Raw genomic sequence first — 15,169 nt, forward strand, 5'->3', positions numbered from 1 at the left:
CAGGATATACATGCTGATCTGAAGGTGGAATTGGGCCCCGTGCGGCTGCACATGTTGCACTATTGATATGCCCACCCCCCAGGGTAAATGGGCCACTATCACCTCCACAGCCCCAAGCAGCTTCAGTCACAGCCATGTAAACCGGTGCTGTTATGATCCGGTGACCTTGGAGCAGCATGAGAACTTCCACTGGAGAAGGGGGTCACTATACTGACCGCAATCCTGAACTTAACACCGAAACTATAAGTAGCCGTGGAGTGTACCTAACAAACCTAGACACCTCGTCACAGCCGGAGGACTAAATACCCCTAAAGATGGAAATAGGAATACTATCTTGCCTCAGAGCAGATCCCCAAAGGATAGACAGCCCCCACAAATATTGGCGGTGAGTCGGAGAGGAAAAAACGTACACAGGCAGAAAAACAGGATTTAGCACAGGAGGCCACTCTAGCTAAATAGGACAGGATAGGACAGAGTTCTGTGCGGTCAGTATTAAAAACCCTTCAAAATATCCACAGCAGAATATACAAAAACTTCCTACATCTAACTAAAGATGTAGGAGCGTATATCTGCAACTCCAGCGAATCATACAATCAGCAGGAATACAAACAAAAACAAGCACACAGCAGTGTGCCACAGACACAAAAAACCAAACACTTATCTTTGCTGAATTTGGCAGCTAGCAGGAGAAGCCAGAAAGTGATCCAACACTTCACAAGGAACATTGACAACTGGCAAGGGCAAATGAATCCTGCACACTTAAATATCCCAGTCCGAACTGCAATCAGCAGATACACCTGGCCAGGACTGTGACTCAGAGACAACTGCATTCCCACCTACAACCACTGGAGGGAACACAAGAGCAGAATTCACAACACGGTGCACTATGATGAGTTAGAAGGCAGTTGGCCCATATGCTGTTCTTGCACAGTATGTGTCATTTACGGTTTTGTCATTGTAATTGGAGAGCTATTAACTGCAGATGCCGACAAGTGAATGGCTGTATATACAGACATCTACAGTGATAAGTGATTACCTTGGTATCCACCATTACATGTACATAAGAGGTCTCCAGTCCTGTTACTACACGTTGCATCAGGAGAACAGATACTGTCATTCTGGCATGGTGTCAGTGGCTCACAGTTATATCCATCACCTAAGAAAAGAGCATAATATAATGAATGATGTATTATAATTACAGGAACATATTTATGGAGCTTAAAATGAAGGTTTCTTTTATAGTTATTAAATTATATTTTACACAGATTACAGAAACACACAGACATTTTGAGTAGGATAACTGCTGCATTGAACAGAATAATAGACTAGACATTAAAATCTAATAAAAAAAAGCAAAACAGGAATTAATGAGATTAATCAGAACTTACCTGAGAATCCATCATTACAATCACAGGTGTAATTTCCTATTGTGTTAGTGCAGTTTGCATTACTTGAACAATCATTGCCGGTCTCACATTCATTAATATCCTCACAGTGGGTCCCATTACCTGATCAATGTAACATGTTTCACTATTATCAGAGGGTAAAACAATAGACGTATATGTGAAAATAAAGATTTACTACTGAAAACATGTAAGTTGTGTAGCAAAGCCAGGTAGGCTAGGGTTAAATCGTAGCTCTACAGTTTCTGATTTGATCACCTGTCTAGCCATTCATATAACTAGGTTAGGGAAGCTGACCACACTGGATGTGTTTCAGAGCTATATAGTGGTCAGAATCTGTCTGAGAAGAGTCTGCACAGGCCGTGTGCAGAGAAACACAAGTATCGTTGGTTGCTATGGACAATAGCCATCTTGTTTGGCCGAGCTGGGACTAGCTCTTTTGTGTATGAGTAGCCAGGATCTGTTCTGTTTACTTAGAACCTGGACACGGCTAGAGATTTATTTTTATTAATTTGTCTCAATAAAAACTGCACGCATTTGGACCAAAACTGCATTGCTTGTGTGAACGCTACCTATGGCCTGATGCCTACCAGAAAGAGTTAATCCCTACAGTTATTTACTTGCAACTCACAAGATAAGATAAGACTGAACTTCAGTTCATTTTCCACAGGTTTGATGTGAATTGTTAGTAATTTATGTATGAAAGAGTGATAAAAATATTCTTTATAAGATCTAATATATTATTTTTCTATCTCATACGAGCATGATGTTACCATTCTACGGCACAGCAGTGTATCAAAGTGTTGTTTAACATGTCCACCTAGGCTCACCCATTTGTTTTTGACACCCATTAATAAGTACACCTCATTGTATGCATTTTAGTCAGGATACTTATGTAGAAGACTGTCAGTAACTGCACTTTGCCAAACAGTTACATGGAACGTCCAATACTGGACAACTCTTAACTACTACAAAGGGGCCATATCTAATATATAAAGCTGAATGTGTGTGCATGTGTGTATGTCCGGGGTTGGCATCTGCACCGTTGCAGCTACAGCCACAAACTTTTGCACAGTCTCACGTCTAGTGTTGGAGGCAAATTGACAGCTGCCAGATGTGAACAAGGGGGACTTAAAGAGTGAGAGCGATGGCGCCAAAGAGTATATACCATACAGCTGCTAAGGTGGGGCCCCGACATGGGATACTCACCACACACGGGGATATGAACACACTCACAAAATGCGCCACACACTACCACATGCTTGAACACATATACCACCCTCAGCACACATTTCACCACACATACACCAACCTCGCCACATAAAAGTCGAAACACAAAAGTCGCTGCTCAAAACTCGCCACGCGCAAAACTCGCCACATGCAAAACTAGGCTCATGCAAAACTCGCCACACGTGCAAAACTCACCTCATGGAAAACTCACCACACGCAAAACTTGCACACACGGAAAAATTGCCACATGCACAAAAGTTGCAACACATGCAAAAGTTGCCTCACACAAAACTTGCACATACTCAAAACGGACCACACATAAAACTCGCCACGCGCAGAACTCGCCATGCACAAAACTTGCTGCACACAACTTTCTACACTAACCTGTCACATGCAACTCGACACACAAAAAGTTGCTACACGCATGTCGCCACACAAAACTCATCTCACAAAAGTTGCTACATTCATGTCGCCACATGCAACTCAACACATACAACTTGACACACGAAACTCGCCCACAAGTCTGGTATTATCCTTCAAAAATAAAAATCTGATTAATAAGCAGACAAACTACAAGAGCAACAAATGTACCATATAGGAAATCCGGCAGCTGTCATTCACATGACCTGTCTATTATGTGTATGTGTGAGCTAATATATACTGCCAGGGGGAGGGCTTCCTGTTGGCTGGGGATTTATCAGGTTGCCAATTTAGCTTACAAATACTGAGGCAAAAATCCTGAGCAAATAAAGTGTGAATGAGGTCTAATACAGGAGGAGATGACATACAGGTACATAATATATACAGGGGAGGTGACACACAGGTATATTCTATATGCAGGAGAGATGACACACAGGTATATACTGTATACAAGAGAAGATGACACACAGGTATATACTATATATAGAAGATGACATACAGGTATATACTATATACAGGAGGAGATGACACACATATATACTATATACAGGGGAGATAGCACACAGGTATATGCTATATACAGGAGGAGATGACACACTGGTATATGCTATATACAGGGGAGATGGCATACAGGTACATATTATATACAAGGGAGATGACACTCAGGTATATACTATATACAGGGGAATGACACACAGGTATATACTATATGCAGGAGGAGATGACACACAGGTATATACTATATACAGGAGGAGATGATACACAGGTATAAACTATAGTATATACTATATAAAAGAGGAGATGACACATAGGTATATACAAGGGAGATGACATACAGGTATATACTATATACAGAAGATGACATACAGGTATATACTATATATAGGAGGAGATGACATACAGGTATATAGCACTGTATATACAGAAGAGATGACATACAGGTATATACTATATACAGGAGGAGATGCCACATAGGTATATACAATATACAGGAGGAGATGACATACAACAGGTATATACTATTTACAGGGGAGACGACATACAGGTATATACTATATACAGGAGATGACATACAGGTGTATACTATATATAAGGGAGATGACAAACATGTATATACTGAGGGGAAAAAGAGGTGTGAGGTGAAAATGAGGAGTGTGAGGTGAAAATGAAAAGGTGTGAGTGCAAAATGAGAGGAGTGAGGAAAAATAGTGGAGTGATCGGAAAATGACAGATGTGAGGTCGAAATGACAAGTGTTAGGGGGAATGAGAGGAGTGAGGGGGGAAATAAGAGGAGTGAGGGGGAAAATGAGAAGTGTAAGTGAGAAAATGAGAGATGTGAGGGGGAAAATGAGAGGCGCGATGGGAAAATAAGAGAAGTGAGGTGCTATAACTAACCACAGATATTTACTATGCCCAGGCAGCGCCGGGCTCTTCAGTTAGTTTAATATAAAAACACATCTTCCATTCTCAGACCATAGATCTTCTGATGACCAAGTGACATTGTTATGTCATGTGATCACAGCAGCCAATCAGAATCCTTTATTATTACGTCAGAACAGACGTTTGCTCTCTTTAGCAGTAAAGAACTGATTGTGCAGGGGGGAACAACCCATTAAAAAAGCTGTAAGCTGGAATCAAAGGCAAATTAGAACTCACCTGAGAATCCATTCTTACAAGTACAGCTGTAATTCCCTATTGTGTTAGTGCAGGTTGCATTGGGTGAGCAGGAATTACCGGTGAGACATTCATCAATATCATCACAGTGGGTCCCGTTACCTGATCAATGTAAAAGGTTTTACAGTTAATTGAGGCTATTTCCTCACAGTTAGGCTATGTTCACACTTACACGGTGCTTTACATTGAGCACTCCGTCTGGGAGCTACGTCTTTTCTTAGAAAGCAGAATTCAGGAGTACAAAATCCTCCCTGATATATTCATTTACTGCAGAGAGACAAACTAAAGATCTACATTCGGACTCTGAGCTCCTTTCTGTCTCTGATCTTCTATTTAGTGGGACACAAAGCCGAGGTGACAACTCGCGGTGCCAGGAAATAAAATGTTTCGTTTTCTGACACCAGCTCTCGTCTTATGGGAAGAATAAAAGGGAAATCTACTGCAAGCTCTCACTGATATCAGTGCCGCTGATAGGGACAATGCCACTTTCATATCAAAGAGACAATTTGAGGTAATTATTAATTTTCTTACTTGAGAATCCATCATTACAAGTACAGATGTAACTTCCTATTGTGTTAGTGCAGGTTGCATTAGGTGAGCAGATATTATTGGTCTCACATTCATCAATATCATCACACTGGGTCCCATTACCTGATGAATATATAATAAATCACTGTTTACTGAGGATATACAGATGTAGCACATACCAGATGCAGCAAAATATTTTAATACAAAAAACTGTAAAAAACTCTACACTTGACATGTTTATTAGCATTTGTAATGTTAAAGGGAACCTGTCAGATGCCCCATGCCCCAAACCCAGCAGCATTCACCTCTGCATGGTTAAGCTCACTAAATAACCAGTCCTGTATAATGTAATTCATTTAAATAAAGGCTTTAAAAAAGTAATTATAATGTCCCCGTTTCCTATGCTAATGAAGGCTTTGACTAGTATATAGAGTGTTAGTTGCGCCAGAATAGTCAGCTTCCTTTCCATGTTATTATCACATCTCTGTGGGCGTCATCGCCAGATCATCCACAACTCGGCTTCAGAGGCATAGTGCGCATGACCGGAAGCCATCTTCTGAACTTCCAGTAATGTGCAGTGTGCCTCATTAGCCTGGAAGGGTACAACCGGCTTCAAAGACACTGTGACACTGCCGAAAGGAACAGCGTTCATGTACGAGATTTACATAAGCTGGTGATGACATCGCGCGTGCAAATTAAGTTATCACGCCCTCAGGGGCGTCATAACATGGAAAGAGGGCGGATTAGTCAGGAGAACTAACACACTATTTACTAGTCAAAGCCCTCATTAGCATAGGAAATGGGGACTGAATTATGTTATACAGGGCTGGTTAGACAGGAGGTTTAATCATTCATAGGTGAATGCTGCTGAGTAGGAGGGCATGGGTGACCTGAGAGGTTCCCTTTAAGTGTCCAGTTACAGCTTCCTATAACATGCCATAGTTAAAGGGGATATCATCACTTTTCAGTTCAATTTTGTAGTTAACTACAGTTTACTATATAAAAAACAAAAATGGAACATGAGAGCGCCCCGCTCGGAGCCACTGAGCTCTCTGATTCTCTGTTGCTCTGTAGCCATGACTTCATTGCTTCAGCCAATGACTGACGTTGGGAGCAGAGGTGGGAACTCACTGGTGGACACAGTGGTGATGCATTATGTGTGAAGCTAAAGAATGCTACATCTGTAACATCAGAGGTAAATGTGAGCGTGAACAATTATTCCTGAAACATTGACAATTTATTATTGTGCAAATCAGAAAGAATGAATTAATGACTGAACACAAATTAAAGATCATGTATGACATGTCAATAAGCCAGAACAGCAGTTTATTCCATCAGATATTTAATATAACATAGTAACATAGTTAGTTGTTAGTAAGGCCGAAAAAAGACATTTGTCCATCCAGTTCAGCCTATATTCCATCATAATAAATCCCCAGATCTACGTCCTTCTACAGAACCTAATAATTGTATGATACAATATTGTTCTGCTCCAGGAAGACATCCAGGCCTCTCTTGAACCCCTCGACTGAGTTCGCCATCACCACCTCCTCAGGCAAGCAATTCCAGATTCTCACTGCCCTAACAGTAAAGAATCCTCTTCTATGTTGGTGGAAAAACCTTCTCTCCTCCAGACGCAAAAAATGCCCCCTTGTGCCCGTCACCTTCCTTGGTATAAACAGATCCTCAGCGAGATATTTGTATTGTCCCCTTATATACTTATACATGGTTATTAGATCCCCCTCAGTCGTCTTTTTTCTATAGTAACATAGGCTTTATCTGTTTATAATTATCAGAAATCAGTACTCAGAAAATGAGAACTCACCTGAGAATCCATCATTACAAATACAGGTGTAATTTCCTATAGTGTTAGTGCAGGTTGCATTAGGTGAGCAGATATCATAGGTCTCACATTCATTAATATCCTCACAGTGGAGTCCGTCACCTAAGTAATATAACATGCTTTACAGTTAAAAAGAACTTTTCACCAACTTTGTCATGTTGAACTAGACACAGAATGTAATAGTAGCCTCAGAGTAAATTATTTTTTTTTATTTTATTTTTGTATTTTGCCGCTCTGTTGTGCAGATATTGGCAATCAAATGCAACATCTCTAATGAAACATGTTTTCACAGGTTCTCCGGTTATGGGAAGAGTAAAGGAAAATCTACTGAAAGCAAGAGATTGCCTAATCCCCATATACACTCCTCTAAGGGAAGATACTAGAGATGGTGAGACTTGACTCACATGACCTGGTCCAATGGTCACATCAGCAATTTGTGACTGTCAGACAAAAACCATGAAAACTGCATCCTACCTACAGCATCCCCAGCTCGGTTTTGTTTTAATTAGCAGGCTTGGTTTCAATGTCAAACCGCAACAATGAACTGAGGCCAAATCGGCTAATCACAAGGTGTGCTCGGAATGCCATACGGTGTAGACTGTAAACTCTTACTACCAGGGTCGTCTTTATTTTGCTCTAATTATTGTTTTATCTTTAACATTGCTACTTATGACTTGTATATGAACAGTTGAATAGAAAAGCCTGCAGAATATGTTGCCACTATATAACTAAAGATTATTATTATTATTATTATTATTATTATTATTATTATTATTATTATTATTATTATTAAAAGGCAGTTTGCAGGTCTCCCATCCAACAGCCACAGATTACTAACTGAAACCTGTCCTGTGAATTGATTTGCACCATCTCTAGCAGGTACATAGTATTGATTGCATCTTCTCCAGTGTAGCCTTAAATAACATGAACTTGTAAATTCCATTACTTTTCCATATTGCTGATATTTTCCACTTACCTGTGTATCCAGCATGACATGTACAGATATAACTTCCCACTGTGTTGGTACAGGTGGCGACAGCTGAACAGTTGTTCTTTCCTCCACATTCATCAATATCAGCACAATATGACCCGTTACCTGATGGAAAGAAATGATGACTTATTACTGAAGCCTGTGATTAAGAGCTCATACACACTTGTCTTACAATATGGTCATAAAGGATCATTGGAAGGTGCTAAATTCTGTGGAACAAACTGCAGCCAAAGTCTATTAGTCTGCACTAAAAAAAGGCAAATCATACAGACACGTATCAAAGTCACTTTGTTTTAGTCATTGAGAAAAAAAATTACTACTGGTAAAATCAATCTATCAAAATACTAAATGCAAATATTGTGTGACATCCTCACCCATCATTAATATACAGACTGTTACAGCCTCGTCTGTCAGTGTAATATAATCCTAAATGTGTGTGTCAGGGATGGACTTATTATTGGGGCAACCTGTGCAGCCACACAAGGGTCCAAGTGGTAAAGGCAGTGGCAGACACAGATGGAAGAGGGCCCCTGTGCAAGAACAGTATGGGCCCTCCTTTGGGCCTAAGACAGGATCTACATGCTGATCTGAAGGTGGAATTGGGCCCCCTGACATCTTGGGCCCCTGTGCAAGAACAGTATGGGCCCTTCTTTGGGCCTAAGACAGGATATACATGCTGATCTGAAGGTGGAATTGGGCCCCGTGCGGCTGCACATGTTGCACTATTGATATGCCCACCCCCCAGGGTAAATGGGCCACTATCACCTCCACAGCCCCAAGCAGCTTCAGTCACAGCCATGTAAACCGGTGCTGTTATGATCCGGTGACCTTGGAGCAGCATGAGAACTTCCACTGGAGAAGGGGGTCACTATACTGACCGCAATCCTGAACTTAACACCGAAACTATAAGTAGCCGTGGAGTGTACCTAACAAACCTAGACACCTCGTCACAGCCGGAGGACTAAATACCCCTAAAGATGGAAATAGGAATACTATCTTGCCTCAGAGCAGATCCCCAAAGGATAGACAGCCCCCACAAATATTGGCGGTGAGTCGGAGAGGAAAAAACGTACACAGGCAGAAAAACAGGATTTAGCACAGGAGGCCACTCTAGCTAAATAGGACAGGATAGGACAGAGTTCTGTGCGGTCAGTATTAAAAACCCTTCAAAATATCCACAGCAGAATATACAAAAACTTCCTACATCTAACTAAAGATGTAGGAGCGTATATCTGCAACTCCAGCGAATCATACAATCAGCAGGAATACAAACAAAAACAAGCACACAGCAGTGTGCCACAGACACAAAAAACCAAACACTTATCTTTGCTGAATTTGGCAGCTAGCAGGAGAAGCCAGAAAGTGATCCAACACTTCACAAGGAACATTGACAACTGGCAAGGGCAAATGAATCCTGCACACTTAAATATCCCAGTCCGAACTGCAATCAGCAGATACACCTGGCCAGGACTGTGACTCAGAGACAACTGCATTCCCACCTACAACCACTGGAGGGAACACAAGAGCAGAATTCACAACACGGTGCACTATGATGAGTTAGAAGGCAGTTGGCCCATATGCTGTTCTTGCACAGTATGTGTCATTTACGGTTTTGTCATTGTAATTGGAGAGCTATTAACTGCAGATGCCGACAAGTGAATGGCTGTATATACAGACATCTACAGTGATAAGTGATTACCTTGGTATCCACCATTACATGTACATAAGAGGTCTCCAGTCCTGTTACTACACGTTGCATCAGGAGAACAGATACTGTCATTCTGGCATGGTGTCAGTGGCTCACAGTTATATCCATCACCTAAGAAAAGAGCATAATATAATGAATGATGTATTATAATTACAGGAACATATTTATGGAGCTTAAAATGAAGGTTTCTTTTATAGTTATTAAATTATATTTTACACAGATTACAGAAACACACAGACATTTTGAGTAGGATAACTGCTGCATTGAACAGAATAATAGACTAGACATTAAAATCTAATAAAAAAAAGCAAAACAGGAATTAATGAGATTAATCAGAACTTACCTGAGAATCCATCATTACAATCACAGGTGTAATTTCCTATTGTGTTAGTGCAGTTTGCATTACTTGAACAATCATTGCCGGTCTCACATTCATTAATATCCTCACAGTGGGTCCCATTACCTGATCAATGTAACATGTTTCACTATTATCAGAGGGTAAAACAATAGACGTATATGTGAAAATAAAGATTTACTACTGAAAACATGTAAGTTGTGTAGCAAAGCCAGGTAGGCTAGGGTTAAATCGTAGCTCTACAGTTTCTGATTTGATCACCTGTCTAGCCATTCATATAACTAGGTTAGGGAAGCTGACCACACTGGATGTGTTTCAGAGCTATATAGTGGTCAGAATCTGTCTGAGAAGAGTCTGCACAGGCCGTGTGCAGAGAAACACAAGTATCGTTGGTTGCTATGGACAATAGCCATCTTGTTTGGCCGAGCTGGGACTAGCTCTTTTGTGTATGAGTAGCCAGGATCTGTTCTGTTTACTTAGAACCTGGACACGGCTAGAGATTTATTTTTATTAATTTGTCTCAATAAAAACTGCACGCATTTGGACCAAAACTGCATTGCTTGTGTGAACGCTACCTATGGCCTGATGCCTACCAGAAAGAGTTAATCCCTACAGTTATTTACTTGCAACTCACAAGATAAGATAAGACTGAACTTCAGTTCATTTTCCACAGGTTTGATGTGAATTGTTAGTAATTTATGTATGAAAGAGTGATAAAAATATTCTTTATAAGATCTAATATATTATTTTTCTATCTCATACGAGCATGATGTTACCATTCTACGGCACAGCAGTGTATCAAAGTGTTGTTTAACATGTCCACCTAGGCTCACCCATTTGTTTTTGACACCCATTAATAAGTACACCTCATTGTATGCATTTTAGTCAGGATACTTATGTAGAAGACTGTCAGTAACTGCACTTTGCCAAACAGTTACATGGAACGTCCAATACTGGACAACTCTTAACTACTACAAAGGGGCCATATCTAATATATAAAGCTGAATGTGTGTGCATGTGTGTATGTCCGGGGTTGGCATCTGCACCGTTGCAGCTACAGCCACAAACTTTTGCACAGTCTCACGTCTAGTGTTGGAGGCAAATTGACAGCTGCCAGATGTGAACAAGGGGGACTTAAAGAGTGAGAGCGATGGCGCCAAAGAGTATATACCATACAGCTGCTAAGGTGGGGCCCCGACATGGGATACTCACCACACACGGGGATATGAACACACTCACAAAATGCGCCACACACTACCACATGCTTGAACACATATACCACCCTCAGCACACATTTCACCACACATACACCAACCTCGCCACATAAAAGTCGAAACACAAAAGTCGCTGCTCAAAACTCGCCACGCGCAAAACTCGCCACATGCAAAACTAGGCTCATGCAAAACTCGCCACACGTGCAAAACTCACCTCATGGAAAACTCACCACACGCAAAACTTGCACACACGGAAAAATTGCCACATGCACAAAAGTTGCAACACATGCAAAAGTTGCCTCACACAAAACTTGCACATACTCAAAACGGACCACACATAAAACTCGCCACGCGCAGAACTCGCCATGCACAAAACTTGCTGCACACAACTTTCTACACTAACCTGTCACATGCAACTCGACACACAAAAAGTTGCTACACGCATGTCGCCACACAAAACTCATCTCACAAAAGTTGCTACATTCATGTCGCCACATGCAACTCAACACATACAACTTGACACACGAAACTCGCCCACAAGTCTGGTATTATCCTTCAAAAATAAAAATCTGATTAATAAGCAGACAAACTACAAGAGCAACAAATGTACCATATAGGAAATCCGGCAGCTGTCATTCACATGACCTGTCTATTATGTGTATGTGTGAGCTAATATATACTGCCAGGGGGAGGGCTTCCTGTTGGCTGGGGATTTATCAGGTTGCCAATTTAGCTTACAAATACTGAGGCAAAAATCCTGAGCAAATAAAGTGTGAATGAGGTCTAATACAGGAGGAGATGACATACAGGTACATAATATATACAGGGGAGGTGACACACAGGTATATTCTATATGCAGGAGAGATGACACACAGGTATATACTGTATACAAGAGAAGATGACACACAGGTATATACTATATATAGAAGATGACATACAGGTATATACTATATACAGGAGGAGATGACACACATATATACTATATACAGGGGAGATAGCACACAGGTATATGCTATATACAGGAGGAGATGACACACTGGTATATGCTATATACAGGGGAGATGGCATACAGGTACATATTATATACAAGGGAGATGACACTCAGGTATATACTATATACAGGGGAATGACACACAGGTATATACTATATGCAGGAGGAGATGACACACAGGTATATACTATATACAGGAGGAGATGATACACAGGTATAAACTATAGTATATACTATATAAAAGAGGAGATGACACATAGGTATATACAAGGGAGATGACATACAGGTATATACTATATACAGAAGATGACATACAGGTATATACTATATATAGGAGGAGATGACATACAGGTATATAGCACTGTATATACAGAAGAGATGACATACAGGTATATACTATATACAGGAGGAGATGCCACATAGGTATATACAATATACAGGAGGAGATGACATACAACAGGTATATACTATTTACAGGGGAGACGACATACAGGTATATACTATATACAGGAGATGACATACAGGTGTATACTATATATAAGGGAGATGACAAACATGTATATACTGAGGGGAAAAAGAGGTGTGAGGTGAAAATGAGGAGTGTGAGGTGAAAATGAAAAGGTGTGAGTGCAAAATGAGAGGAGTGAGGAAAAATAGTGGAGTGATCGGAAAATGACAGATGTGAGGTCGAAATGACAAGTGTTAGGGGGAATGAGAGGAGTGAGGGGGGAAATAAGAGGAGTGAGGGGGAAAATGAGAAGTGTAAGTGAGAAAATGAGAGATGTGAGGGGGAAAATGAGAGGCGCGATGGGAAAATAAGAGAAGTGAGGTGCTATAACTAACCACAGATATTTACTATGCCCAGGCAGCGCCGGGCTCTTCAGTTAGTTTAATATAAAAACACATCTTCCATTCTCAGACCATAGATCTTCTGATGACCAAGTGACATTGTTATGTCATGTGATCACAGCAGCCAATCAGAATCCTTTATTATTACGTCAGAACAGACGTTTGCTCTCTTTAGCAGTAAAGAACTGATTGTGCAGGGGGGAACAACCCATTAAAAAAGCTGTAAGCTGGAATCAAAGGCAAATTAGAACTCACCTGAGAATCCATTCTTACAAGTACAGCTGTAATTCCCTATTGTGTTAGTGCAGGTTGCATTGGGTGAGCAGGAATTACCGGTGAGACATTCATCAATATCATCACAGTGGGTCCCGTTACCTGATCAATGTAAAAGGTTTTACAGTTAATTGAGGCTATTTCCTCACAGTTAGGCTATGTTCACACTTACACGGTGCTTTACATTGAGCACTCCGTCTGGGAGCTACGTCTTTTCTTAGAAAGCAGAATTCAGGAGTACAAAATCCTCCCTGATATATTCATTTACTGCAGAGAGACAAACTAAAGATCTACATTCGGACTCTGAGCTCCTTTCTGTCTCTGATCTTCTATTTAGTGGGACACAAAGCCGAGGTGACAACTCGCGGTGCCAGGAAATAAAATGTTTCGTTTTCTGACACCAGCTCTCGTCTTATGGGAAGAATAAAAGGGAAATCTACTGCAAGCTCTCACTGATATCAGTGCCGCTGATAGGGACAATGCCACTTTCATATCAAAGAGACAATTTGAGGTAATTATTAATTTTCTTACTTGAGAATCCATCATTACAAGTACAGATGTAACTTCCTATTGTGTTAGTGCAGGTTGCATTAGGTGAGCAGATATTATTGGTCTCACATTCATCAATATCATCACACTGGGTCCCATTACCTGATGAATATATAATAAATCACTGTTTACTGAGGATATACAGATGTAGCACATACCAGATGCAGCAAAATATTTTAATACAAAAAACTGTAAAAAACTCTACACTTGACATGTTTATTAGCATTTGTAATGTTAAAGGGAACCTGTCAGATGCCCCATGCCCCAAACCCAGCAGCATTCACCTCTGCATGGTTAAGCTCACTAAATAACCAGTCCTGTATAATGTAATTCATTTAAATAAAGGCTTTAAAAAAGTAATTATAATGTCCCCGTTTCCTATGCTAATGAAGGCTTTGACTAGTATATAGAGTGTTAGTTGCGCCAGAATAGTCAGCTTCCTTTCCATGTTATTATCACATCTCTGTGGGCGTCATCGCCAGATCATCCACAACTCGGCTTCAGAGGCATAGTGCGCATGACCGGAAGCCATCTTCTGAACTTCCAGTAATGTGCAGTGTGCCTCATTAGCCTGGAAGGGTACAACCGGCTTCAAAGACACTGTGACACTGCCGAAAGGAACAGCGTTCATGTACGAGATTTACATAAGCTGGTGATGACATCGCGCGTGCAAATTAAGTTATCACGCCCTCAGGGGCGTCATAACATGGAAAGAGGGCGGATTAGTCAGGAGAACTAACACACTATTTACTAGTCAAAGCCCTCATTAGCATAGGAAATGGGGACTGAATTATGTTATACAGGGCTGGTTAGACAGGAGGTTTAATCATTCATAGGTGAATGCTGCTGAGTAGGAGGGCATGGGTGACCTGAGAGGTTCCCTTTAAGTGTCCAGTTACAGCTTCCTATAACATGCCATAGTTAAAGGGGATATCATCACTTTTCAGTTCAATTTTGTAGTTAACTACAGTTTACTATATAAAAAACAAAAATGGAACATGAGAGCGCCCCGCTCGGAGCCACTGAGCTCTCTGATTCTCTGTTGCTCTGTAGCCATGACTTCATTGCTTCAGCCAATGACTGACGTTGGGAGCAGAGGTGGGAACTCACTGGTGGACACAGTGGTGATGCATTATGTGTG

The 15,169-nt window shown here is 40.9% G+C and overlaps 1 protein-coding gene across 3 annotated transcripts in view; it reads right to left on the reverse strand.

Annotated features, from left to right (window-relative positions):
* Positions 1 to 15,169, reverse strand: part of LOC138638071 (mucin-4-like) — a 369,132-nt gene that overhangs the window by 135,062 nt on the left and 218,901 nt on the right. Inside the window, exons 69-78 of one of the 3 annotated variants that reach the window (XM_069727054.1) lie at positions 14,011 to 14,130; positions 13,462 to 13,581; positions 10,141 to 10,260; positions 9,789 to 9,908; positions 8,075 to 8,194; positions 7,081 to 7,200; positions 5,259 to 5,378; positions 4,710 to 4,829; positions 1,389 to 1,508; positions 1,037 to 1,156 (exon numbers count right to left, since the gene is read on the reverse strand). In XM_069727054.1, the coding sequence (XP_069583155.1) occupies positions 1,037 to 1,156; positions 1,389 to 1,508; positions 4,710 to 4,829; positions 5,259 to 5,378; positions 7,081 to 7,200; positions 8,075 to 8,194; positions 9,789 to 9,908; positions 10,141 to 10,260; positions 13,462 to 13,581; positions 14,011 to 14,130 (1,200 nt within the window). The remainder of the gene's footprint in view (positions 1 to 1,036; positions 1,157 to 1,388; positions 1,509 to 4,709; positions 4,830 to 5,258; positions 5,379 to 7,080; positions 7,201 to 8,074; positions 8,195 to 9,788; positions 9,909 to 10,140; positions 10,261 to 13,461; positions 13,582 to 14,010; positions 14,131 to 15,169) is intronic. The other 2 variants (XM_069727055.1, XM_069727053.1) reach the window with 2 other exon arrangements.

This window comes from Ranitomeya imitator, chromosome 5 (assembly GCF_032444005.1).
Source record: "Ranitomeya imitator isolate aRanImi1 chromosome 5, aRanImi1.pri, whole genome shotgun sequence".
Taxonomy (NCBI): Eukaryota; Metazoa; Chordata; class Amphibia; order Anura; family Dendrobatidae; genus Ranitomeya; species Ranitomeya imitator.